The 25,974-nt window shown below is 45.7% G+C and overlaps 1 protein-coding gene across 4 annotated transcripts in view; it reads right to left on the reverse strand.

Annotated features, from left to right (window-relative positions):
- The window catches only part of BAG6 (BAG cochaperone 6), a 67,204-nt gene that overhangs the window by 23,251 nt on the left and 17,979 nt on the right, over window positions 1-25,974 (reverse strand). For 2 of the 4 annotated variants that reach the window (XM_068250324.1, XM_068250323.1), the window contains exons 2-14: window positions 25,787-25,872; window positions 18,616-18,733; window positions 18,339-18,526; window positions 14,142-14,201; window positions 13,713-13,769; window positions 11,553-11,627; window positions 11,140-11,438; window positions 10,836-10,962; window positions 10,502-10,699; window positions 8,690-8,957; window positions 8,562-8,606; window positions 6,657-6,752; window positions 1,830-1,975 (exon numbers count right to left, since the gene is read on the reverse strand). In XM_068250324.1, coding sequence (XP_068106425.1) covers window positions 1,830-1,975; window positions 6,657-6,752; window positions 8,562-8,606; window positions 8,690-8,957; window positions 10,502-10,699; window positions 10,836-10,962; window positions 11,140-11,438; window positions 11,553-11,627; window positions 13,713-13,769; window positions 14,142-14,201; window positions 18,339-18,526; window positions 18,616-18,733; window positions 25,787-25,864 — 1,755 coding nt within the window. In that variant the 5' untranslated portion in view covers window positions 25,865-25,872. The remainder of the gene's footprint in view (window positions 1-1,829; window positions 1,976-6,656; window positions 6,753-8,561; window positions 8,607-8,689; window positions 8,958-10,501; window positions 10,700-10,835; window positions 10,963-11,139; window positions 11,439-11,552; window positions 11,628-13,712; window positions 13,770-14,141; window positions 14,202-18,338; window positions 18,527-18,615; window positions 18,734-25,786; window positions 25,873-25,974) is intronic. The other 2 variants (XM_068250327.1, XM_068250325.1) reach the window with 1 other exon arrangement.

Genomic DNA, 25,974 nt, shown 5'->3' on the forward strand with positions numbered 1-25,974 from the left:
TCCATTTCCCTCTCATCTTGGGTTCCCTTTAAAAGTGGGCTAAATCTCTGGCATAACATTCAATAAAAATGTGTTTATTACAAATCAGTTATCATATCTGCTTTTGTGCACAAGTAATATTGTCTGTCTACAAATTCTCAAAGTACAGTTTACTGCTCTGAAAGCTGCTGTATTTATACATTAAAATCAATCCATTGATCACTTAGCTCTTTTTGCCTCTCAGCATTCAGTCTGGCTTTGCTCAGGAATCATATCCGAGTCTGTCTTCTCTGATGTCTTTTCAAGCCCAAGCCTGCCCCCTTCTGGCTCTGCTATAATGACTCAGCTATAAAGATTCCTGAGCAAAGCCAGACTGAATGCTCAGTCAGGGATTTAATCAGGGCTGCTAACAGGCAGACTGAGCAGTGAAGAATGAAACAGAGAGAAGGGTAGGTGTTTTCTCTAATCTTACCACGGATATATATGGTAAATACATGAGGGTGCTTCTTCTCTGGTTCACTTCAAAGTGAATGGGAGCGATTTTAAAAACCGCTAATCAATAGCAAAACGCTCAGAAAAGCACTTCTAGTGTGAATGGGCCCTTAAGGTTTGATACTTAACCCAAAAAGAGGGAATACTCTGGATAATAAAGAGCCTTCCTGTTCCCCTGCTGTCTGCTGGTAAAGCTGTTCGGCTGGCTCAGTGGAACAACTCTTCAGAACTACATGTGGCTCAGAGTAGTTCGGAGAATGAGTTAATCGCTACTGCAAAGCACTCGTCTTCTGAGCTACTCAGGACCAAAGAGTTTTTGGCCAAACAGCTTTACCGACTGAGAGCTAAGGAACAATGGGCAGGATGGAAGAATGGGAAGGCTCTATACCAGGTGTGTCAAACGCAATCACATAAGAGGCCAAAATCTAGAAACAATCCAAGTTGCGGGCCAAATTGTTTATTAAGATTTAATATTTACTGAACAGTCTCAAATCAAGTGGCATAAACTGATCACGGGGGGCATGGATCCCCGTCACTCCCCCTTGTGCAGTGGAGCAGTGTAATATTTACCTGCTCCAGTGCCGCTTTGGGTTTCCCTCTAATCTTTCAGACGCCCACATGCTCTTTGCTGCATACCGCTAGCTCTTTTTGTACTTCACGTGGTCGGAAGCTGGAGATATGGAAGTATAGAGCATGAAGCTACCTTGAAGAACGGAAAAGACGTGACGCAGCACGGGAGCAGGTGAAGATTACACTGCTTCGCTGCACTACTATTTGGGGAGAGGGGGTAAGGTGTGTGTTTTACTGGCCACATGGTTGGGGGGATTCGCATTCAAGAAGGTGACCACATACTAATTTCATGGAGGGGGTCTCGTGGGTTGTTGCTGTGCCAAGGCTCAGACTGCCAATGCTTCAACCAGAAATGCCGTCATCCTCTGAATGGGAAGGCAGTGTGCTGCTTACACTGATGCACATTTGAAGCTCTCAAGGGCCACATAAAATGGCGAGGGCCACATTCAACCTGCGGGCCTTGTGTTTAACACCCATGCTCTACACAATTCAGAGCCTTCTCTCCACTTATGTAAGCAAGCCTTGTAAACACGCTGGATGAAACTCAAATGAGGTGGCCATTGTCTTGTCTCCTGAGAATGTAGCACGAGTACAGTGGCACCCGACGCCTAGACCAGCAATCAGCCCAGTGAATCGATCGCTTAAGAGCATTGTTCTCACTCAACCCGCCCATTCGGTGATGTTCCCTGTGTGACACGCCAAACTTACAAAGCTAGGTGTAACCTGACAGGAGGGGATGGAAATTCTGAAATATCATTGACCAAAAGAGGTCACCTGACCCCACTTACCGTTGCACTAGGCCCTCCTGCAGGCACACCGCCTGACCCGTTGGGAGGAGTGGTGGCTGTGGGTGTAGCTTGAGGCTGGGTGGGAGCGGCTGGTCTTGTGAAGACAAAGCGAGGTGGAGCAGCCTGGAAGCCGGGAATCTGTTGTCCTGCAAATCATTTTCTCTGTCAGTATTATTAACATTGGGTTCTGCACATTCAAAGACAATCAACACAGCTCGAAGCTCCTATGGCACATGCTACACCAACATAACAAAAATATGGGCAAAAAAACAAAACAAACAAAAACCACATATATCTACAACTGTAGAGCTTCAAGAATTGTGAACACAGAGTGTTAAGGCAGCAGGTATAGCGTTTGGAGAATACTTTTTATTGGCTTAAAGCGGATCCAAGACGAAAAACTAACTATAACAAGTAACGTGTCTATATATCTTATCTAAAGTTTAGATGGTTTACACAGCAAATCTAGCTGCAAACAGCTTCAACAGAATATGATTATTTATTCCTGTGATACGACAGCAGCCATGTTTGTAAACATTACACACAGGCAAGCTGATCTGCATCTCCAGCCTACAGCCTGTGAAAAACCCAATTCCCCCTCCTCCCCTCTGCCTCTGAAATATCTGGCTAGTAACCTCCTCCTGGCCAGAAGAGCTCCCATAAGCCCTTGCTACTGTCTGCAAAAATGCCAAGGCACTCTGAAAAGCTGTGGGCGAGGCTTGTTTCGTTTATAGGGAATTAAGAGTATTAAAACAAAAAACAAAAAAGTATTTGGCTTGAGGAATTCCCTATAAACAATAGGAAAGGAACACAATTATGCAATGAGTAAAAGTTTATCTCAGATCCACTTTAATATGCAGACTACAAAATGCAGACAGATATAGCCTCATATGATTTACTGAAGGGAATAAGTTTACCAATCCACCAATAACGCCATTAACATGAAAAAGTTATATACCGGCCATTCAGATCGGAGCCCTAGGACAATTTTTTAAATAGATTTCATACTGAAATCTATTGGATGTCTGTCTGCAGTTTGTGGGTAACTCCTCTTTCATTAGATTTAAAGAGTGAGGGATCTATCAGATGGTCTATCTTGTGGCCATCGGCTAATGTATGGCCACCTTTATTATTGTCTTGCTTCACTACTAGTAAAAGCAGGGTAGCAGGTAAACAAAAGTTAAAGGGAACCTAAACTGAGAAGGATGTGCATTTTTCATTTTAAAATAATACCAGTTGCCAGACTCTCCTGCTGATCCTGCGTCTCTAATACTTTCAGCCACAGCCCCTCAGCAAGCATGCAGATCAAGTGCTCTGACTGAAGTCAGACTGGATTAGCTGCATGCTTGTTTCAGTCTGTGATTCAGCCACTACTACAGCCAAAGAGATCAGCAGGACTGCCAAGCAAATGGTATTGTTTAAAGGACTACTGTAGGGGGAAAAATAGTTGAACTTACCCGGAGCTTCTAATGGTTCTCCGTAGACATCCTGTGCAGCCACTTACCGATACTCCAGTCCCCACCTCTGGTACACTTCTGGAATTTCGACTTTAAAGTCGGAAAACTACTGCGCAGAGTGTACTGGGCCTGCGGTGAGTGGCTGCGCGGGCGCAGGACGCCTGCGGGGGGGGCATTAGAAGCCCCAGGTAAGTGCAACTCTTTTTTCCCCCTACAGTAGTCCTTTAAAGAACAAGAGACACCCACGCTAACCTAGAAATAAAAACACATATATAAGTAGATAAATACTACTTCTACTTACATAACAGATGTATTGTGCTATCCACGTAATGATTACTGTGAATTTTATAAAGGAAAAGCAGAAAATCCTATTCTAGGCAGTGGCCATCTTGCCAAGCTAATGCTGACATCATATCCTCCCTGACTCTTGTTTACCCCCCCCCCCCCTCCCTTCTCTTGATCATTGTGTATTCATTAGCTGCCCTCTTCCCAGAGTCTTCAGACACTCCCACTGAGGTGTATACTAGGAACTACACTGTCTTATCCACCAATCACTGAGTCACTTCAGCCTTGCTTGTAAACACAAGTGATCAGAGAGTGCTTCTGATAAGCAGCTAGGTAGGGAAATAAATGGAAGAGGAGGAATAAATAAAAAGAATCCCCAGCATGCAACTGTTTGGCACTAGGGCCAGTGCTCCTAAAGTATGTGAGAACTACAAACCATAACAGCAGAAAAAGTTATGAAAGTTTTGAATGCAGGATTAGCATCTTTATCACTTAATACACTCAGACCAGTTGCTGTTGAAATTTGATTTTTATGGTGACAATCCCGCTTTAAAAGGAAAGGAAACATCCATATGCTTCTCAGTTTAGGTTCCCTTTAAAGCTGCAGTGGGGCTATAAGTATTTTAGTTTCAAAGAGTTTTATTAGACATAACGTCAATTTCAAATATTTACACACAAGCAGTTAGATGCCCCGCAGGGGCAGAACTAGAGGAGGGCTTACATATAGGCAATAGTACATAGGCTTAGTAACAAAAACAAAACATTGGTCACAATATTTTTCAATTAGGGAAAAACATTACTGATTAGTACTGGGAGAGCACAGAAAACATAACAGGCATATATAAAACCTTTTACATACAGGATGCTTCAGTTATGTTCCCCAAGATCATACAGATAATGTATGTGAGCGAAGACCATGAAAGATCGGTACAAGAGAGCCAGGGTTGTTATGTCTTGGTAAATACCTCCATAGTGCTACTCACTACTGCTAACAGCCGTTTCTAGGTAAAGGACACCCGAGGTGAAAATAAACTAATGAAATAAAACAATTGTATTTATCCTCCTACTAAAAATGACTTTTAAGTTATTCCACAGTTTTATTTTATGTTTAAATCTACTTTAAGTTTTTACTGTTTTATTGTTTGTGCTCAATGACAAAGTCATTGAAGTATGCCAGAGCTAAAATCTATGAACTATTGACCCTTTTTATCTCTTTCCTGCTCTCGGAAGCCATTTCCTGGTAGGAAAGTGTTTTATAGTTGTAATTTCTTATCAGTGAGGATCATACTGTAGTCACTTCCTGTTTGAGTCAGGACTGAGTCAGCCACTTACATACCTGATGTTTAACTCTTTCAGGCAGAGAAAGGAAAAAAGGAGCACAGCATAGTTATTTGTGTGCTGGGAACTGTACATACCCATGTCTATCTTATGTCACAGGTCACCTCGGGTATCCTTTAAGGATGTCCAAAAGAATGGAAGTTGTGAGGTCTAGGAAGAGAGCAGGCTGGAGCCCCTGCCTGGCTATATGTAATCTGGCCACCTGAGCAATGTGTTGATCTAGCCTATGTTGCATAATTTTTTTTTTGTTACACGCAGCTAGCACTTTGCTAGCTGCGTGTAACTTCCGATCGCAGCCGCTCGCCGCCGATCCGCTGCTATCCGCCGTGCCGCGCAGGCCCCCCCCCCCCTCCCCGACCCCTTGAGCAGCCTGGCCAATCAGTGCGGATCGGAACTCCCTCTGACGTCACGACATCCATGACGTTATCCCGCCCCGTCGCCATGGCAACCGGGGAAGCCCAGCAGGAAATCCCGTTCTGAACGGGATTTCCTGCTTACTCTGATCGCCGAAGGCGATTGGAGTGGGCGGGGGGATGCCGCTGCGCTGCGGCTATCATGTAGCGAGCCCTGGGCTCGCTACATGATTTAATAAATAAAAAATTTAAAAAAATAGTGCTGCGCCACCTCCTGGGCGATATAATTGTATCGCCCAGAGGGTTAAGTTTTTACTGTTTTATTGTTTGTGCTCAATGACACAGTCATTGAAGTATGCCAGAGCTAAACTCTATGAACTAATGACCCTTTTTATCTCTTTCCTGCTCTCGGAAGCCATTTCCTGGTAGGAAAGTGTTTTATAGTTGTAATTTCTTATCAGTGAGGATCATACTGTAGTCACTTCCTGTTTGAGTCAGGACTGAGTCAGCCACTTACATACCTGATGTTTAACTCTTTCAGGCAGAGAAAGGAAAAAAGGAGCACAGCATAGTTATTTGTGTGCTGGGAACTGTACATACCCATGTCTATCTTATCATGTCACAGGTCACCTCGGGTATCCTTTAAGGATGTCCAAAAGAATGGAAGTTGTGAGGTCTAGGAAGAGAGCAGGCTGGAGCCCCTGCCTGGCTATATGTAATCTGGCCACCTGAGCAATGTGTTGATCTAGCCTATGTTGGGGGCATTTCCAACCCCAAGGCTTGTTGCCTATGAGGAGTAGTAAGGGATCTGGAGAGATTGATTTTTCCAGAGCAGTTTTTAATAGTGATGTGATTTTTGCCCAGTTATGTTTAACTTTAGGGCAGAACCACCCTATGTGGGCAAAGATTCTCACTTGTCCACAACCTCTAAAACACAAGTTGGATTTAGTAGGAGAAATGGTGTGAAGTTGATTAGGAGTTAGGTCCTATGTAGAACTTTTGATGTGTGAAAAGTAGCTGTTACCTTTTGTTAAGAAAAGTCAACACTACAACTCAATGTTCAGGAGTGAGGGTGATACCCAGATCTTCCTCTCATTGCCTGATAGAGGGGAGCTTGGACTGTTCTATTGGGCTAATGAGGGCTTTTAGTATTTTAAGCAACTTGACAAGAGTAAATTAATTCAACAGAGCTGTCACTGTATACACTCAATAGAGGGAGTAACAAAATACCAGCTGATGTGCACCTCCAGAGGTGACCCTGTCCAGCTTCCCAAAAATTCCTGATGGTGTTCATCTGCTTTTCCTCATGCTATATGAACCATACATAAGAAGGAAGAGGCGGTGGAAGGTCTCCCCCTATACACAGAGGTAGATACAAAAGGCCTTGTACTCACCTGTGGCGGCAGCCATGGCTTGCTGGGTTATCTGGTGGGAAATGGCCTGCATGAACTCCGGAGGCAGTCCCGGCATGTGTATATGAGTGCTTCCACCTACAACATACAACAACCAATCACTGCTGCAGTACTATTACAGCTATGCATGTTACACACACCAACAGCTGGCTGCAAGCTGAAATGTAATGATCATTTTTAACAAGACTGACTGTGATGCAAGCCATGGCAAGCAATCAATGTAACACTACAGCCTGTGGGACTTGGGCCTTGATTCACTAAGCTGCGCTGCTTAAATTGATCCCCGCACTTTGATTGGCCCAATAAGCTGCCTGTCACGTGACAGGCAGCCTACTGGACCAATCAAAGTGCAGGGATCACGTCCTACAAAGATACTGGACCCAACGGGCTCAGGATGGGATTAGAAAAGCGGACAGTGCTTAGGAAGGGGTGGGTGTAGGTTAGCGGCGCACCTTATGAAGTACTACAGCATGAAGCGTGCGCACAGGATTTTTAACTTGTGCTGCTCAATTTAAGCTTAGTGAATAAAGGCCAAAGCCTTATTGAGAACTGATTGTAACATTGCTTTTGATAGCATTGTACCACTTGATAGTGATGGTCATGTCTAGGGGAACTCATGGGAGAAGCATGTGATCAATCATGTGATAGATATGCAAGTCTCTGATTTGCTAGGTCGTGATCATCTGCTAAAGCCCGATGTGATCACAGCAAATCAGAGCTTTGCAAATCTATCAGCTGATCAAACAAATCACATGCTTTTCCATGAGTTCTTCCAGACATCACCATCACTATACACTACAAAGTTATGCGGCGATGGTCTGCCCATCCTAACCGCCATTAGCTGAATAGAAAATATATTGTCATGCCAGATCCCCAGGTGGTTACTTACCCAGCAAGGGGGAAGCATCGGGATACTAATGAGGCTACCCTTATCCTCCCCCATTTGAGTGCTGGCAGCCCCCCAAACACCGGTAAGGTATATAGTTACCTACCGCAATCCAGCACAGGCGTAGTAGTGGCTTTCCTGTCCGGCTCAGACAGGAATAGCCGAGCCTGACCAGGTCCGTTCAATTGCGCATGTGTAGTAGAGCAGACACAATCAGACACCGCTATTTCTGCTTGAGCCCGAACGGAAAGCTGCGCCTGCGCTGGAGCCGGGGAAGGTAAATATTCAGCTGACATCCTTGTTGGCTGTGGCTTCATGGAGGGGGAAGGTGGAACAGGGGAAAATGGGGGAAGTTTCATTAGGATTTAGATCAGAGGCTTCCCCCTCCTGAGGTAAGTATCCCCCAGGGGTGGTTGTTTTTTTTGTTACAGATTACCTTAAAGGGAATCAAGCACACTCATGTATTCTACCATTTATATCAGTGGAAACATTAGAGAAAACATCTACCCTACTCTCTGTTTCATTCTGCACTGCACAGCTTGCTTCTTATCAGCCCTGATAAAATCCCAGACTGAGTCTGGCTTTGTTCTGGAATCTTTATAGCTGAGTCTGTCTTCTGTGCTGTCTTTTCAAGCCCAAGCCTGCCCCCTTGTGGCTCTGCTCAGGAATCATTATAGCTGAGTCATTATAGCAAAGCCAGACTGAATGCTCAGACGGGGATTTTATCAGGGCTGATAAGAAGCAATCTGAACAGTAAATAATGAAACAGAGAGCAGAGTAGGCGTTTTCTCTAATGTTCCCACTGATATATATATGGTAAAATACATGAGGGTGCTTCATCTCTGGTTCTCTTTAAAGCCAACTATCTGTCCAAAGTTGATCAAATGTTTATTGATCAGATCTGATGGGATGGGATCAACAGGTATACAAAGTGAAATCAGCTGGAAATACCATAGTGTATGACAACCTTTACTCTTATAGAAGAAAGCCAAGCGCCTCACCTGCTGAGGATGGAGGAATATTTGGGGACCCTCCAGGTCCTGATTCTGAAAAACAGCAACAGATGTTATAAATGAAGCAAAGCATTGTGGGAGATCAGCATAACAGACTAATGATCGCAGCAGCTCACCTTGGATATTCATCATCATCATGACCGGTTCCCCTGTCTGGTGCGTGATGTGTATAACGCGGCGGTGTGGGGGAGGGGGCGGAGGACCAGAACTGGGAGGAGTCTGAGGAGGGCTGCCGTTTGCAGAGGTAGGGCTCTGGCTCTCATTGGCTGTATTTGCTGTGGCTGAGGCACCATTGGTGGTGGCAGAAGCAGCTGTGCCTTCACTGGCTGCCTGATTAGCGTGGGCTCCATTTCCCGTCATGGTGACTCTGGTGCCAACATTAATCTGGAGAAGAGACAGTGCATCATATGGAGCCAGTAAAATGCTGCAGAAACCGAAATTTAGAGGAAGAAAGGGGAGAGACTTCGGTACAAAAGTGTGGGAACCGAATCAGACTTTCAGTATGGTAATTCCCTTTATACAGTTCTAGGCTGGACATGCACATATTAAAGCAAATCCTAGTGAAAAAGTCATTTCCAGTACAGGAAGTTACAAGTCAGTTATCTATGCAAAAGAGCTTCTCTGACCTATTCCATTCCAAAGCACTTAAATAGCCAACAGTGAGAGACAGCTAGAGATAAGGCTGAGATTTTACTGCAGGAAGGTTCAAAGAGTTATTATTTCAAAAGTTCAAAGGGTCATTATTTGGCTTTGTTTTGTAGCTTGAGCTTGAAGGACAGAATGCGGTTTTAAAACTGGAACTGTGACAGTATAATGCAAGTTTATATATATAAAAAAAAAGCTGCAGCAATGCTCTCCCCTGTATAGGGATGGTGGCTGCAGCAATGCTCTCACCTGTATGGGGATGGTGGCTGCAGCAATGCTCTCACCTGTATGGGGATGGTGGCTGCAGCAATGCTCTCACCTGTATGGGGATGGTGGCTGCAGCAATGCTCTCACCTGTATGGGGATGGCTGCAGCAATGCTCTCCCCTGTATGAGGGTGGTTGCTGCAGCAATGCTCTCACCTGTATGAGGGAGGAGGCTGCAGCAATGCTCTCCCCTGTATGAGGGTGGAGGCTGCAGCAATGGTCTCACCTGTATGGGGATGGCTGCAGCAGCAATGCTCTCACCTGTACGGGGATGGTGGCTGCAGCAATGCTCTCCCCTGTATGAGGGTGGAGGCTGCAGCAATGGTCTCACCTGTATGGGGATGGCTGCAGCAATGCTCTCCCCTGTATGGGGATGGTGGCTGCAGCAATGCTCTCCCCTGTATGGGGATGGTGGCTGCAGCAATGCTCTCACCTGTATGAGGATGGTGGCTGCAGCAATGCTCTCACCTGTATGGGGATGGTGGCTGCAGCAATGCTCTCACCTGTATGGGGATGGTGGCTGCAGCAATGCTCTCACCTGTATGGAGATGGCTGCAGCAATGCTCTCACCTGTATGAGGATGGTGGCTGCAGCAATGCTCTCACCTGTATGGAGATGGCTGCAGCAATGCTCTCACTGTATGGAGATGGCTGCAGCAATGCTCTCCCCTGTATGAGGGTGGTGGCTGCAGCAATGCTCTCACCTGTATGGGGATGGTGGCTGCAGCAATGCTCTCCCCTGTATGAGGGTGGTGGCTGCAGCAATGCTCTCACCTGTATGGGGATGGTGGCTGCAACAATGCTCTCCCCTGTATGAGGGTGGTGGCTGCAGCAATGCTCTCACCAGTATGGGGATGGTGGCTGCAGCAATGCTCTCACCTGTATGGGGATGGTGGCTGCAGCAATGCTCTCACCTGTATGGGGATGGTGGCTGCAGCAATGCTCTCCCCTGTATGAGGGTGGTTGCTGCAGCAATGCTCTCCCCTGTATGAGGGTGGTTGCTGCAGCAATGCTCTCACCTGTATGGGGATGGCCGCGGCTGGCTGGAGCAGCATAGGACCTGTGTAGTGTGCCATGGGTCGGACCACATGCAGGTGACGGGGTGCAGGCAGGATCAGGTTACAGCGGAGATCAGACACTGCGATCAGAACATTTCCCAGCAGCCGAAGACACTCGCCAACAGAGTTCACAAGGCGCAGCGCATAGTCCCGATCTTCCTATAGAAACAAGTAAGGGAAATAGAGAGAGAACATTACACTCCTCCTAGTGGCCAGGTCCAGCCACAGCTTCCACTCCAGTCACTGCACCAGAATGTGACAGGTTGCTATAGACAATAGGCAGTAATATACTTACTTCCTCATAGGTGCCATTGGTGGCGTTGCTGAAGATTTCTCGATATCGCTCCATGAAGGGAGCCAGACGCTCTTCCACTCGGGATATGGCCTGCAGGATCTCTACGTACTCCGCGGGGGTGGGGTGACTGCAGAGAGAGGGACAATGTTATTGGAAGACAGAGGCACAGAAATGAACTCTGCACCGATCCGCACCTGCAAATCGGCGCTCTGCATGAGGGCTGAGGAATAAGGACAGGGGGAAATGTCGGACGATTGGCGGGTCATAGATTTTGGCCTAAAAATAAAGTAATAATAATAGTTACCTTGGTGGTGGTGGAGCGGCTGTTCCCTCAGTGCTTTGTGTGCCTTGGGCCGGAGTTTCCCTATTGGCCGATGCACTCTCTGTGCCTTGGGCAGGCGTTTCCCTATTGGCCGATGCACTCTCTGTGCCTTGGGCAGGCGTTTCCCTATTGGCCGATGCACTCTCTGTGCCTTGGGCAGGCGTTTCCCTATTGGCCGATGCACTCTCTGTGCCTTGGGCAGGCGTTTCCCTATTGGCCGATGCACTCTCAGGTGTAGAGGCCTCCATGGGCTCGGCGGTCTGGTCGTTAGCATTGAGTAGCTGCAATACAAACACATGGTGGTAACACAAGAGGTAACACACACAAGAGCTGTAGTGTTACCGTCGAACACACTTCAGCACAGCGACACACAAACACAACTGACAGGTCCTCACCTCCAAGCGATCCAGTATGACGCGCACATCCTGCAGTATATGCTGGGCCAGGGCCAGGCGGACGCGTGGCTCGCTCTGTACAGAGGGTAGAACAGAGGTGCAAAGACATGGGAGAGAAGGATACAGAAGGACATTAGCAAGAGGAGGCAGAGAAGTGGAATGCGAGACAGGGATTGGAGTAAACAAAGATTGGAGGTCGCAATGGAAGCAAAAGCAGAGTAAAATATATATATAAAAAAAGAAAATCACGAACATCAACGAAGGAAAAAAAGAGAAAGAAAACAGCAGAGGCGACGAGTGACAGGTGGAAGGAGGCAAGGAAACAGAAACAAAGAATGCATTAGACGGTTGCAGCAAGGCACTGACGCAGCAATGGATACAAGAGCAGTTTACAAGATTCCGCAAGCCACATCTGCATGCCTTTTAGCCCTCCATACTCTAGGTGGCGCCATATACTTCAAACCGTTGCTGTACTTTTACTCAAATGTGCAACAAACTCATGTGGCCCTGGTCAATAATGCTATAAACTTGCATAGCAGATTTCAGCTGTGTTCTAAAATACAAGCCCGTTGACGTCGATTGCCTTACAAAAATGAGTCCTAATAAAGCTTCAAAAGTTTATGATTATTCCTATGATACAATGAGAGCAGTCATGTTCTGTTTTTTTTACATTGTCACAGGTGGAAGGCTGGAGATGCTATCAGCTTGCCTGTGTGTAAATTCAGACCCCTCTCCTCCTCCACTCTGCCTCTGAAATCAATGGCTAGTAACCTCCTCCTCCTGCCCAGACTGAGCTCCCATAAGCCCTTGCTACAGTGCCAAGGCACAAAAGGAGCTGTGGGCGAGACTTGTTTAGTTTATAGGGAATTAGAGTATTAAAAAAAAAAAAAAAAAGTATTTGGCTTGAGGAAAGAAAGGAACACAATTACGCAATGAGTAAAAGTTTATCTCGGATCCACTTTAAGGCGTTTTAGTCCTCATATGGGACAATTTTACAAAATTCAGGACGTAGTCCTAAGGACCAAGTGTTGTATATAAAAATGAGTGACTACCAGCACTTCAGTGGAGGAAAAGAAATAAGTGTAGGGCCACTGGACAACTTTAGAAGCAATGGGAACAGTTAATATTTTACAGATTAGTATACACACTGTAGCTAGATTACAATCAATATTCGTGTCTTAAAAAGGGCCACACACTTAAAACTTTGCCCATTAGAGGGGTGTGATTTTTGTAGTGAAAAGGTGTTGGGAAGTAAAGTGGCTAAAATAATAATAATAATAATACAAAAATGCAAGAATATTGGATTTTTGATCAGGGTCCCCTTTTTGAGCACATTTAAGTATAATAAGCTTGGTCAAAACAATTTTATGCCATTAATTCTGGTTACGGTTTACCCAAATGACTGTACAGACACTCTTGCTGGGCTGCTTGCCGTGCAGCATAATCTGCCCAATAAGAAGAGAGGAAGGACTGTCCCCCAAAACAGTCACTAAATCTGCTGAGTGCTTAAGGCCAACAAATATGCTACTGTATGGCTTATTCCGCATCAAAGCGCATCATATAGGAAGGAAAGAAAGGAAATTTAATCCTAATCTAAAAATGCCAAAATTTTTACCAACCCGCTCCCCCCCCCCAAAAAAAAACAGCAATGTGCAACAACTTTCTGTAAAATCGCTGGATCCCTATTAACGATTGGGGCAACACTAGGTTACACCCATCATGTGACTTAATTAGCCAATGAGGAAGGGGAAGATGCCCTGCACCCTGACAGAAAACAGAAGGCACAGCTGACTTGCACTCACTGCTGAGCACAATCGCTGGACAGGCAAGGTAACGCCTGTCCAGTGCAGTTAAAGAGTGTCATATGGCCAGTGCTGGACAGTAGCTGATAGGCGGTGAATCCACAGCCCTTCCACTGCCCTTCTGAAAGAGTTGAAGAGTGGGGTACAGAAGAGCTTATCCTTCCAGCACCCAAACTACGCAAGTTTAAGTAAATAGAATGGAGTATTTGAAAGAACTGAGCTAAACAAACATCATAATGATTTGCATTTATTCAGTGTTCGAAGCAGGTCAGCTGAAACACCTCCACAAACAGCAACTGATCAACTGCGATAATACAACAGGCCAAAGGACTAGAGGCAGATTCTCCACGTCTCATACCTGGATGGAGGGCTGCTGGTCCAAGTTTAAATGGACATCAAGAGAGGAACCATCACTCTAAGCAGAGAAGTGAGAAAGGGAAGAGAAGAAGAAGAAGGCGGCAGTGGAGAGAAGAGCCACAAGGGGGTCGGGTGGGAAGAGAAAGGACAGGATGAAGCCAGGAACATTGAGAAGAGTCCAGAAAAGATGCAGAAAATGCAAAGACAAAGAAGATGGGAGGGGGGTGGAAAAGAGAAGGAGGACAACAGTAAACGGTATAAATCAGAACATGGTTCTGTACACTTTACATCTCCTATTCTACATGTAAACAACCCGACCAGGAAAGGGTCATACATGCAAACACCAACAGGAGAAGACACATGGTCTACAGGAAAAGGAGATCCACCAACACAGAGAAAGGGGAGTATGATGGAGGCTTAATATACTTACCCCACTAATGGTGGAGACACGCGGAGGTCTACCAGCCTCACCAAGTCCAGACATGACATGCTGCGGGGGGAGATGGACAGAGGAGACGTGAACAAAATACTGCTGAGGAACAAGAAAGTCTAAGTCTAACCCAGGCATGGGCAAACTTGGCCCTCCAGCTGTTAAAGAACTACAAGTCCCACAATGCATTGCAGGAGTCTGACAGCCACAGTCATGACTCAAAGGCAAATGCATTGTGGGACTTGTAGTTCCGTAACAGCTGGAGGGCCGAGTTTGCCCATGCCTGGTCTAACCATTTCTCAACACTGCTGCTCTTGTAAAAAAAAAATTGACAAAGGCTAGGATATCTGTAACCTTGTGATCTATACGGCTAAGGCAAAGAGTAAGGGAGTAAGCTGGTACATCCAATATCATTCTTTATTCATTTTGTATAAAAACAGCCAACGTTTAGGAACCACATAGGGCCCTTTTATCAAGGCAATTATTTCCCGTAGGCAAAAACCTGTCTGCCGCAATGAAAAGGCTCCTATTTGAGAAGCTCGGAAAAAGACTCCTCTAAACACAATCTTTAGATTGTAAGCCTTTGGGCAGGGTCCTCCTCCTTTTGTGTCCAACCTGATCATGCACCCATTACTGTGACCCCATGCTAGGCCTCTTGAGTGAACCTAACTTGCTTAATCTCCATGCTCCATCCAGTGACTGACTAAGCATTACCTGGTACTCATACTGTGCTGTGTGATCTGATCTTTCTTGTATTCAGGTATTGTCATTTTGCTGTATGTCTCCACTAAATATTGTATGCATCCCTATTTATTGTCCAGCGCTGCGTAATATGTTGGCGCTTTATAAATACAATAAATAATAAGAATAATAAACACAGCCATAATGTGTAACAGGTTGGCAGCTGAAGCTTCTATGGCCCTACAGTAGGTGGTTCCGAAACGGTGGCAGTTTTTATACACAATGAATTAAGAATTAAATTGGCTGTGCCAGCTTTCTCTCTTACTTGATGTCATGTAAGGAGCGTCATCCCTCTTTTACAAGCTGCAGCATTTCCCGGGTCTCATCATGGTCTAATCTACAAGTGCGCACGAGACAATACAACCCTATAGATGGATAAGGCAAAGAAACATCTGACCATAGTACCAAAAAAGACGTATCAAAAAACCAAAGACAGCATTTCACCAGCATAGCCAGATACAAACTGTAAAGCACGGTGGAGTAAATGTGATAGTTTTGCACCTGGGGATCTAACCATCAAAGAACCAACTATGGATTGTTCTCTGTGGCATATGGTGCTGCAGGACAATGCGAGAAGATTGGAGTTCTGCCAGAACTGAACTCTGCCAATTGCCAATGTCCCTAAACATTTCAGTGATTCCAACAGGGCATGCCTGGAAGAAGAAAAAAACAAAAAAAAAACAAACTTGAGGGTACTGGTATGTCCAGGACCCACGCTCTGTGGGACTACATACTACAGAGAAACTGTGGGGCAGTTTTAAAATAGAGGGGAAAAAATAAAAAAAGATTACAGAAAGTAAAAAAAAAATACAAAAAAATCTACCACTGCAGGTCAAAAGCTGCAAGTTATAAATATATAAAATTAACATCCCCAGCCCGCCTATGTGGCGGGTTCCTCAGGCGGCACCCACCTTGCCATGGGTGGGAGGGCCGCTGAGCTGGAGGGGGTTGCAGCCAGAAAGGGGGGGGCAGCGGGCACAGCGCTGGGGAGGGGAGGGGGGGTTGGACCCCCCTCACCTTGGTCCCCCTGTCTGCTCTCCCCCTCCAGCTATTACCGCAGTGTAGTAGGCAACCGGCAGGGAAGCCATAACTCACCTTCCTCGTTCCACCTCTCGTCACTTCCTGCAATGCCGCCCACTGTACTGTAAAATGGATGGCATTGCAGGAAGTGACGAGAGGTGGAACGCATGCTGGAATGCGGAAGGAGGCGAGTCATTGCTTCCCTGCCAGCTGCCTACTTATACTCTGCAGTAATAGCTGGAGGGGGAGAGCGGGCAGGAGGACCCAGGTGAGGGGGGGGGGCCTGATCCTCCCCCACCGCTGTGCCTGCTGCCCCACTTCCTGACTGCTAACCCCTCCAGATTACCTATACTGGGGGCAATTATACTACCTATGGGGGGGGGCGGGAAGCATCTTCACAAGTTTGCCTCAAGCGCCAAAAGTCCAGAAGATCCCCATAATAGAACACCCCGGTGAACCTATACGGTGATGATTTTCTGGCCCTTTATCCATATGGCATTTGCCATCTTCCCCAGGAGAAACAGCACATTTCGAAGTTCTTGCAATGCATGCTGGGAATGTAGGACATGGATATGAGCAGCACCGCGTAGGTAAATAATGACGCTCTCCCCAACTCCCGCCAAACAGCACACAGTATTTCGAGCTTCTCTTATGGGGAGGTTAATTTCATATAGTTCCAGGTACTCTGTTGCCTTTAAAGCGGACCTGGACTCAGAGCTTCCTTTCTGCTCTAAAAGATAAGCAACAGCAAAATCACCTTTAAAGAAAAAACGCTTTGTTATAGCCGATACAAATCCTGCCATAAATCTGCAGTGTTTCGACTTCCTGCTTTCATGGAAGCAGACATAGGGTTAACATCGTGTGTTTACAGATCAGCTGCTCTGCCAGATTTAAAGGGAACCAGAGACGAAGCACGCTCATGTTTTTTTACCACATCTATCAGTGGGAACATTAGAGAAAACACCTACCCTGCTCTCCGTTTCATTATTTACGGTTCAGATTGCTTCTTATCACCCCTGAAATAATCCCTGACTGAGCATTCAGTCTGGCTTTGTACAGGAATCTTTATAGCTGAATCAGTCTTCTGTGCTGTCTTTTCAAGCCCAAGCCTGCCCCCTTGTGGCTCTGCTCAGGAATCATTATAGCTGAGTCATTATAGTAAAGCCAGACTGAATGCTCAGTTGGATTTGATCAGGGGTGATAAGAAGCAGGCTGAACAGTAAATAATGAAACAGAGAGCAGGGTAGGTGTTTTCTCTAATGTTCCCACTGATATATATGGTAAAATACATGAGGGTGCTTCGTCTCTGGTTCCCTTTAACCACTTAAGCCCGAAGGGTTGAAATTTTTTTTACATCCGAGCAACTTTCACCCCCCATTCATTTGCCAATAACTTTATCACTACTCATCACAATTAATTGATCTATATCTTGTTTTTTCCGCCACCAATTAGGCTTTCTGTGGGTGGTATATTTTGCTAAGAGCCACTTTACTGTAAATGCATTTTAACAGGAAGAATAAGAAAAAAATGGAAAAAATTCATTATTTCTCAGTTTTCAGCCATTATAGTTTTAAAATAATACATGCCTCCATAATTAAAACTCACGTATTGTATTTGCCCATATGCCCCGGGTATTTCACCGTTAAAATTATGTCTCTATCACAATGTATGGCGACAATATTTTATTTGGAAACAAAGGTGCATTTTTTCCGTTTTGCGTCCATCACTGTTTAGAAGCCCATAATTTATTAAATCATATTGATATACTCCTTTGACATGAATATTTAAAAAGTTCAGACCCTTAGGTAACTATTTATGTTTTTTTTTTTTTTTTATTATTGTAATTTTTTTTTTTTTTTTAATTTAAACTTGTATGTGGGTATTTTTTGGTGTGGGAGGTAAACAGGTTTTTTTTTTTTTTTAATATATTTATAGGTTTATTCTTAAAACTTTTTTTTTTTAGGTGTAATTTGCTATTTGGCCACAAGATGGCCAGAATCAAAAAGTCCTGGGAGCGATCGATCTCGCTCCCAGGCAGAAGAAAGGAGACCAGAGCTCAGAAAAGCCGCAGCGTCTGAAGAGACGCTGTCGGCTTTTCTCCGGGGAGGGTCCGATCAGCGAAAGGGATTTATAATCCCTTTCACTGATCGGTGGGCTTAAGTGGTTAAGCGATGACACAGCTGAGAGATCAAATTACACTTGTGATTACTTGAAGATGAGGGGGAATTAGACAGGCTCTTCTCTCTAAAACCGCGCAGGGTGCATTGCTCTGTTTTCCTTCTGTCCTGTGCAAGAGTTCAGGTCCACTTTAAGAAGGGCAAGGGCCAGCACCCCCAGAAAGGTTAATTACACAGCTATCTGTAACATTTGTCCTCCTGTAGATCTAAGGCAGTCAGACACCCCCATTGTAAATAACCATTGTATGCGTTTCCTCACCGGCAGGTTGAACGCTCCCACCATCACATAGCTGTTTCCATTCCTCTCGGGACCCCCGGATCCTGGTCCGCCGGCCGCAGCCCCGCCAGGGCTGGGAGAGGTGCTGGACGAGGCAGAGGCTCCCCCGGGACCGCTCTGGGTTTGAGGGGGCGCGCGTTCCACCAGGTGAATGACCTTCCCATCCACATCTGAGAGAGAGAGGAGGGGGGAACACAAGCAGGTTAGCGGGTGGGGAGATGGATGCAGCCGCTACACACAGCCTGCAGCGCACACTCACTGTAATCCTTCAGCTTCTTATCTTCCTGCAGCACTCGACCCTGATATATGAGACGCTGCTTATCCACTGGAATGCCAACCGATGGAGATATGTGATCCTTGAAGTCCTTCACTGTTATCTGCAGAGAAACAGGCGAGATGTCAGTCCAGACAAAGACCCGTGCTGCCCCATCCAAACTCCCCTCAGCCCACAGTAAGGAAGGCTCGGGCAAATAGCAAGCATACGCCACAGCAAGGTTTACATACAGCCTCCATCCAAACTCCCCTCGGCCCACAGTACGGAGGGCTCGGGCAAATAGCAAGCATATGATACAGCAAGGTTTACATACAGCCTCCATCCAAACTCCCCTCAGCCCACAGTAAGGAGGGGTCGGGCAAATAGCAAGCATACACCACAGCAAGGTCTACATACAGCCTCCATCCAAACTCCCCTCAGCCCACAGTAAGGAGAGCTCGGGCAAATAGCAAGCATATGATACAGCAAGGTCTACATACAGCCTCCATCCTCGCTCCCTTTAGCCCACATGAAGGGCGGCTCCGGCAAATATATGTTACAGGAAGGTTCACACATGTGCGCACACACTCGCGCACGCACGCACACTTCAAGTGGTACTACACTCAAATGTAATCTGTGGTCTAAAGCAAGGTTTCCCCAACACTGCATGATTTGCAGAAAACCAGAGGAGAACTGGAGTGAGAAGAATATGGAGGCTCCCATATTTATTTCCTTTTAAACACCAGTTGCCTGGCAGCCCTGCTGATCTATTTGACTGCAGTAGTGTCTAAATCACACCAAAAACAAGCATGCAGCCAATCTTGTCAGATCTGACAATAATGTTAGAAACACCTGATCTGCTGCATGCTTATTCAGAGTCTATGGTTAAAAGTATTAGAGGCAGAGGATCAGCAGGACAGCCAGAAGGAAATAAATATGGCAGCCTCCATATCCCTCTCACTTCAGTTAATTTCATTCAATATTGAGCTCTGCTGACACATTACAGGTGAAACAATCATGTCAGAATATCACGCAAAAGTCCATTTATTTCAGTAATTCAACTTCCAAGGTGAAGCTAATACAGGTAGTCCCCGACATACGAACGACCCGCCGATACGAACTGCATGGATTCTGTGTTTCCATGGGAACAAGCCCCAAAACATTTTTCCAAATTGGACTTTTAGTTTTTGAGAAAATCGATTTAAAAAAATTCAAAGAAAAAATGGCTTTTAAAACTCGTATAAACAGGTACAGAGGGCAGAGGAGACACAGAGGGGGACACTGGAGGTACAGGGGGGCACAGAGGAGGTACAGGGGACAGAGATGGCACAGTGTTCTGACTTAAGACCAGATTTAGGTTAAGAACGAACCTACAGTCCTTATCTCGTTCGTTAACTGGGGACTACCTGTATATGAAATAGGAACCCTTTGTAGGCGTTTTGGGTGAATTAGCTGATTAGAGTCTGACACTTTGAGCCTAGAATATTAAACATTCTCACTATATTCTAATGGGCTGAGATTTTGATTTGGGGGTTGTTATAAGCTGTAAGCCATAATCATCAACATTATACCAAATAAAGGCTTGAAATATCTCACATTGCATGTAATGAGTTTATTTCATATATTAGTTTCATCTTTTAACCAGCCTGGCGGTATGGACGAGCTCAGCTCGTCCATTACTGCCAGAGGCTGGCGCTCAGGCCCTGCTGGGCCGATTTTCATCAAATAAAAAGGTGCACACGCAGCCGGCACTTTGCCAGCCGCGTGTGCTACCTGATCGCCGCCGCAGCACGGCGATGCGCCGCGTGCAGCGGCAAAAGAGGGTCCCCCCAGCCGCCCGAGCCCAGCGCAGCTGGACCAAACCGTTCCGGCCAGCGCTAAGGGCTGGATCGGAGGCGGCTGACGTCCACGACGTCACTCCGCTCGTTGCCATGGCGACGAGGAAAGCAAAACAAGAAGGGCCGCTCATCGCGGCCTTTCTTGTTACTTCTGATCGCCGGAGGCGATCAGAAGTACGCATCAGGAGCGCCCTCTAGTGGGCTTTCATGCAGCAAACTTTCAGTTGGCTGCATGCAATAGTTTTTCTTTTAATTAAAAAAAAAAAACGTCCGGTCGCCAGCCTGGCGATCTTAATAGAACGCCAAGCTGGTTAAGTTGAATTACTGACATAAATGGACTTTTGCACCATATTCTAATTTTTCGAGTTTCTCCTGTAACGACCTCTTCTGTGAACGGGTGTGGTATTCTGCAAAACTCGCACTGTTGGGGCTGCTTGTGGACTGAGTTGACTCCCCTGGTCTAGAGCATTAAACAGAGCATAAAATTAACAGCTAAAACTATTTGCATGGTTTCTATGGTACTGGAAGGGTTAACTCAAGCTTATTCTGCTTCATTTAGCTGCAAATTCATAAGAGTCGAGCATTATCAGATGGCTGTGGAAGTGCACTACAATGTGTACCTCTCTCCTCCTCACTCAGTTTGCCGGAAGCTGCACATTCTTCAATCTAACCCTCCACAGCAACAGAAGCGCTGCCTCTAGGCCAGCAAATGCATCTATATAGCACTCAGCCTAAATCCTATCCCCGCTGGTGACAGTAATCAAGCTACCTAGCTTACAGGAAACCTGACGTAAGGGCTTGTTCACACTAAGAGCGTCGTCGCTTTTTTTTTTTTTTTGTAAGCGCTGGTGATTTAAAAACAAAAAACAAAATCGCTTTAAAAGCGCTTCTGCAATGTTGCTCTATGTGAGTGTTACCACATGAGAGATGAGTCTTCTTTCCAATCTCAAACGCGGCGCCTGCACCATTTCCTGAGCGTTTGCGCTTCAATACAAAGTAAAAGGAAATCTCAAAGCTCTTGAAAAAGCGCATTGAAAAGAGATTTCTCCAGCGCTTTATAAATACATTGTATTTATTCAGTTCCAGGTCAAAGTTCACTTCCTGAGTGTCGTCAGGAAGAAAAAACAAAAATCACTTAACAAAAGTGTTCAGAAAAGCGCTTACCAACGCGTAATATGCTCTGAACGCGGAGGGAAAAATCACTTTCAAAAGCACTTATCCCTTTGCAGTGTGGTAGCGATTTATAATGTGAACTAGGCCTTAGAGGAATATGGAGGTTGCCATCTTCCTTCTCTAATAAAGAATGCCAGTTTCCTGGATGTCACGCTGAGCTTTTAGCTTCAGTTGATAGTCACACACCTGGAACAAGCGTACATATGAATTAGCCGCCAGGACACTTGGGCGCAGGACACAGCCGGTATATGGCTTATCCTGCTGCTGCCCAAGTTCCCGGCGGCATAAATACTATTCCCTCTCCAGGTCCACGTCGATAGTGGGGAATCTGAGGAGGAACCGCACACCACTGTGGAGGTGCTGGACCTGGGTAACAGTCAATGATAAATCCAGAAGGTCCGCACACTCATATGTAGACCAAGTCTGCCGATTTATTAAAAATCCGTGACACAATTCCATTCTATAACCAACGATTTGTTTCGGGGCCCCTAGGGGTCCCCTTTGTCAAGGTAAACAAAGAATGGTAACACGGTGCTGAAACTACTCACAGTGCGCTGTCTATGGTGGCACCGGCTGCACCCAAATCTCCTGCGCTGTTATTACAGCGCTCGCTGGAACAAGCATGCAGCCAGTGGAGTTAGACTACAATCACAGCATGTGATCTACATGCTCATTCTGGGCTGGTGACCTAAAGTATTAGAGGCATCAGCACAGAAGGCAGGAAACTGGTATGGTGTATAAGAGAATAAAGATGGCAGCCTCCATATTTCCTTCACTTCCAGTTCATGTATGGCCACCTTAAAGAGACACTAAAGCGAAAAAAAAAATGATATAGTGAATTGGTTGTGCACTATGAATAATTACTAGAAGATTAGCAGCAAAGAAAATATTCTCATATTTTTATTTTCAGGTATATAGTGTGTTTTCTAACATTGCATAATTCTCTAATATGTGCAGATTACACAACACTCAGCATTCAAAATGAGTCTTTCAGAGCAGTCTGTGAACTAATGACCTCTCCTCTGGCAGAAGAAAAGTAAATAGTTCAATAACAGTTGAGATAATAAAAGTCAGATAACAGCCCTCTCCACGACTTTGAAAGTCTTAGAGCTTAATGGCTTGTTTGCATAGAGATAACAACTGGAGTTTCTTAACTCTTCCTGTACTGGAAACAATTAGACTGATGTTAATGTTTTATTTCTTAGCTGTACTACACATACAAATCATAATATCATCATTTTTTTTTCGCTTTAGTGTCTGCTTAAAGGGCCCTTTCACACTGGCGCAATGCAGCAAATTGCACTTTCTTTACACTGTCTTGAGCACGTGCACTGGTTATTCACAGGCATTAAAGAGGAACTGTAACGCCAAAACGGCCCCTGGGGGGTACTCACCTCGGGTGGGGGAAGCCTCAGGATCCTAATGAGGCTTCCCACGCCGTCCTGCGTCCCTCGGGGGTCTCGCTGTAGCCCTCCGTGCAGTCCGGGCAGCGGTGACGTCATTATTTACCTTCCTGGCTCCTGCGCAGGCGCTCTGATGCCTCTCGGCGCCGAAGTAGGCGGAAATACCCGATCGCCGTCGGGTCTGCTCTACTGCGCAGGCGCAAGTTTCCGGCGCCTGCGCAGTAGAGCGGACCCGACGGAGATCGGGTATTTCCGTCTATTTCCGTGCCGAAAGTCGCCACAGCGCCCCCGCTGGAGCCAGCAAAGGTAAATATTGAACTGACAGTCGGCACAGTCGCCGGCTGTTCGGAGGGCTGCGGCGAGACCCCCGTGGGACAGAGGACGGCGTGGGAAGCCTCATTAGGATCCGGAGGCTTCCCCCACCCGAGGTGAGTACCCCCCAGGGGAGGTTTTTGTTGTTACAGAGTCTCTTTAAAGGGGCACTATGGCTAATTTCTTTGTTTTTGTCACTATAATATTAATATTTGTATGTGTATCATACTTTTAGGAACATGTATTTTGGCAGATTATTATTATTATTTTTTTTTTTACACAGCCAATATCCTTTTACAGCTGTAGAGTCACGTCGGCAGATTTACCTTACTGATGAGATTCGGGCTAATCCACGTTGTAGCATCTTTTTATGTTGTTGGAGCTGCCGTTATTGGCCACCCCCCTCTGGTCAGCTCATTTTGGATCTTTTCAGTTTCCAACTGCACTATTGTGCAGTTACAGAGGTCATCCCAATCTGCCGTAAAGCGCTAGACGCGGCCGCCGTGGAGAGTGGGACGCATCGGCCGCCCAGAGTGGGACGCAACCTCCGTGCTGAGCAGGACGCAGCCGCACGGATTACGCTGCCCGGCAAGGACCCGGTTTCCCATTCATTGATCTAGCAGCGGGCGATCGGTGGTAACGAGCGCGGGGGGTGTGGCAGGAGGGACGTAGTACCTACGCCCATGCACAGAGTTGTGGCATTTTGCAGGGGCATAGTTACTCGTCCCGGGGGAGGTGAAATGGTTAAATTTCCTCGCTGCTACCGCAGCCTAATGAAACCCTATGGGGAAGTTCATACTTACCACGTTGCGGTGCACTGTGTCGGTAGTGCCTGATTTAATGCTGGAACATACCTACGTTACCGTGTGTGATCCACGGCAATACCTATTGGCCTGGAAGTCATATTAGTCTATGGTGAGACAGAGTTTTTTTAAAACCTTGGCGGTGCGACTTTACGGCAGCATATTTTTACAATTCGCTTCCGCATACCCGAAGCAGGAAGTGACTGCAAACGCGCATCACTTCCTGATTGGTGGCCAGACAGGGAACACTGTGTACTAACCCGGTGTTCCCTGAAGGCCTGTGTTTGGCGATGTGATAAGGCGGGCGCGTCGCACCACAACCACCAGTTTATAGTGTCAAACCAGTCTGCACCTGAGACAATCCTAGCAAAAAGATTTATACTTACCTGGGGCTTTTTCCAGCTCCCTGTAGTCTGTCTTCTGCCTCGATGTCCTGCCTGTCTCCTCTCGTGGACTACTGAGCATGCGCAGTCCCAGCCATGTGCACCCCTATTATGCTCTTGTTTCCAGGAGTGTTCTGTGCATGCACAATTCATTAAGAATGTAACTACGCTTATGCAGAACACTCTAATCCATGGGACCGTGAAGCTGGGGGGCATCCAATCCAGGAATGAGCAGTGGCCTGCAACCCAGCTGGATCACAGACACCACAGTGGTAGTATGGAGGGGACAAGATGATGCGGTGGGAGAAGATGGACCTCCAGGGGGCTGGAGGAAGCCCCAGGTAAGAATAAATCTTTTTACTACAATTGTCTCAGGTTTGCTTTAAAGAGGGAAATATGTATATATAATATGTATGTACATGTATGTATGTATGTATGTATGTATGTATGTATGTATGTATGTATGTATGTATGTATGTATGTATGTATGTATGTATGTATGTATGTATGTATGTATGTATGTATGTATGTATGTATGTATGTATGTATGTATGTATGTATGTATGTATGTATGTATGTATGTATGTATGTATATATATATATATATATATATATATATATATATATATATACACACTCTACTTGCATAACACGTATTGTACTGTACATGTTTTGATTTTACTGATTCTTCTATAGTAAAAAAAAAAAAAAAAAAAAAAAAAAAAAAAAAAAAAAGGTAATCAGTGCATTAGTTAAGTCTGAGGGGAAGTAGAAAAGCAAAAAAAAGACAACCCAGCATGCCCTGCAACATCCTTTTTGTGTACCAAAAAAGAATCTGGTAAACTGGGGAATGATCATTTATCAACAAGAAAAGTAATAGGGATTTTAACTTTTGTATTGCCTGGTTAGCATCCTTATTACTTAATTACCAGATAAAAATAAAGAATTGATTTTTTATTTTATTCCTGACAGTTACACTTTAAAAGCCCAGTAGCTTGCATTGAAAGTTCAAAGGGGTTGAGAACCCTCCTGTTACTCTCTGAACATCATCTCTCTTGGGTATAGTTCTAAAACACAACAGGCACAAAAAGTAATTTAATCATTTCCTGTCTACCCAGATAGGCTGGGAGATAAAAACCGGGCGGAGCTTGATAGTGGTTCTGGTTCTCCACAGCTGAGCTTGTGAAGTAATATCAGGCGACCACTGATGGATTTTGGCTCCTCCCCTTATCGAGCGATTACAAATAGCTCAGTGTAGTACGCACCTCTCCATCTACTGTGAACGTCCGAGACTGAGAGTCCAGCGTTTTCACAGTCACGTCCATCTTCTCATCTGCCGCCATCTTCCTCTCTGAAACACAAGAAGAGTTGGATGAGCTACAGCGGCGTTCCTTCCAGGGCTGTGGAGTCGGAGTCGTGGAGTCGGGCAATTTTGGGTGCCTGGAGTCGGAGT

The sequence above is a fragment of the Hyperolius riggenbachi genome, chromosome 8 (assembly GCF_040937935.1).
Source record: "Hyperolius riggenbachi isolate aHypRig1 chromosome 8, aHypRig1.pri, whole genome shotgun sequence".
Classification (NCBI taxonomy): Eukaryota; Metazoa; Chordata; class Amphibia; order Anura; family Hyperoliidae; genus Hyperolius; species Hyperolius riggenbachi.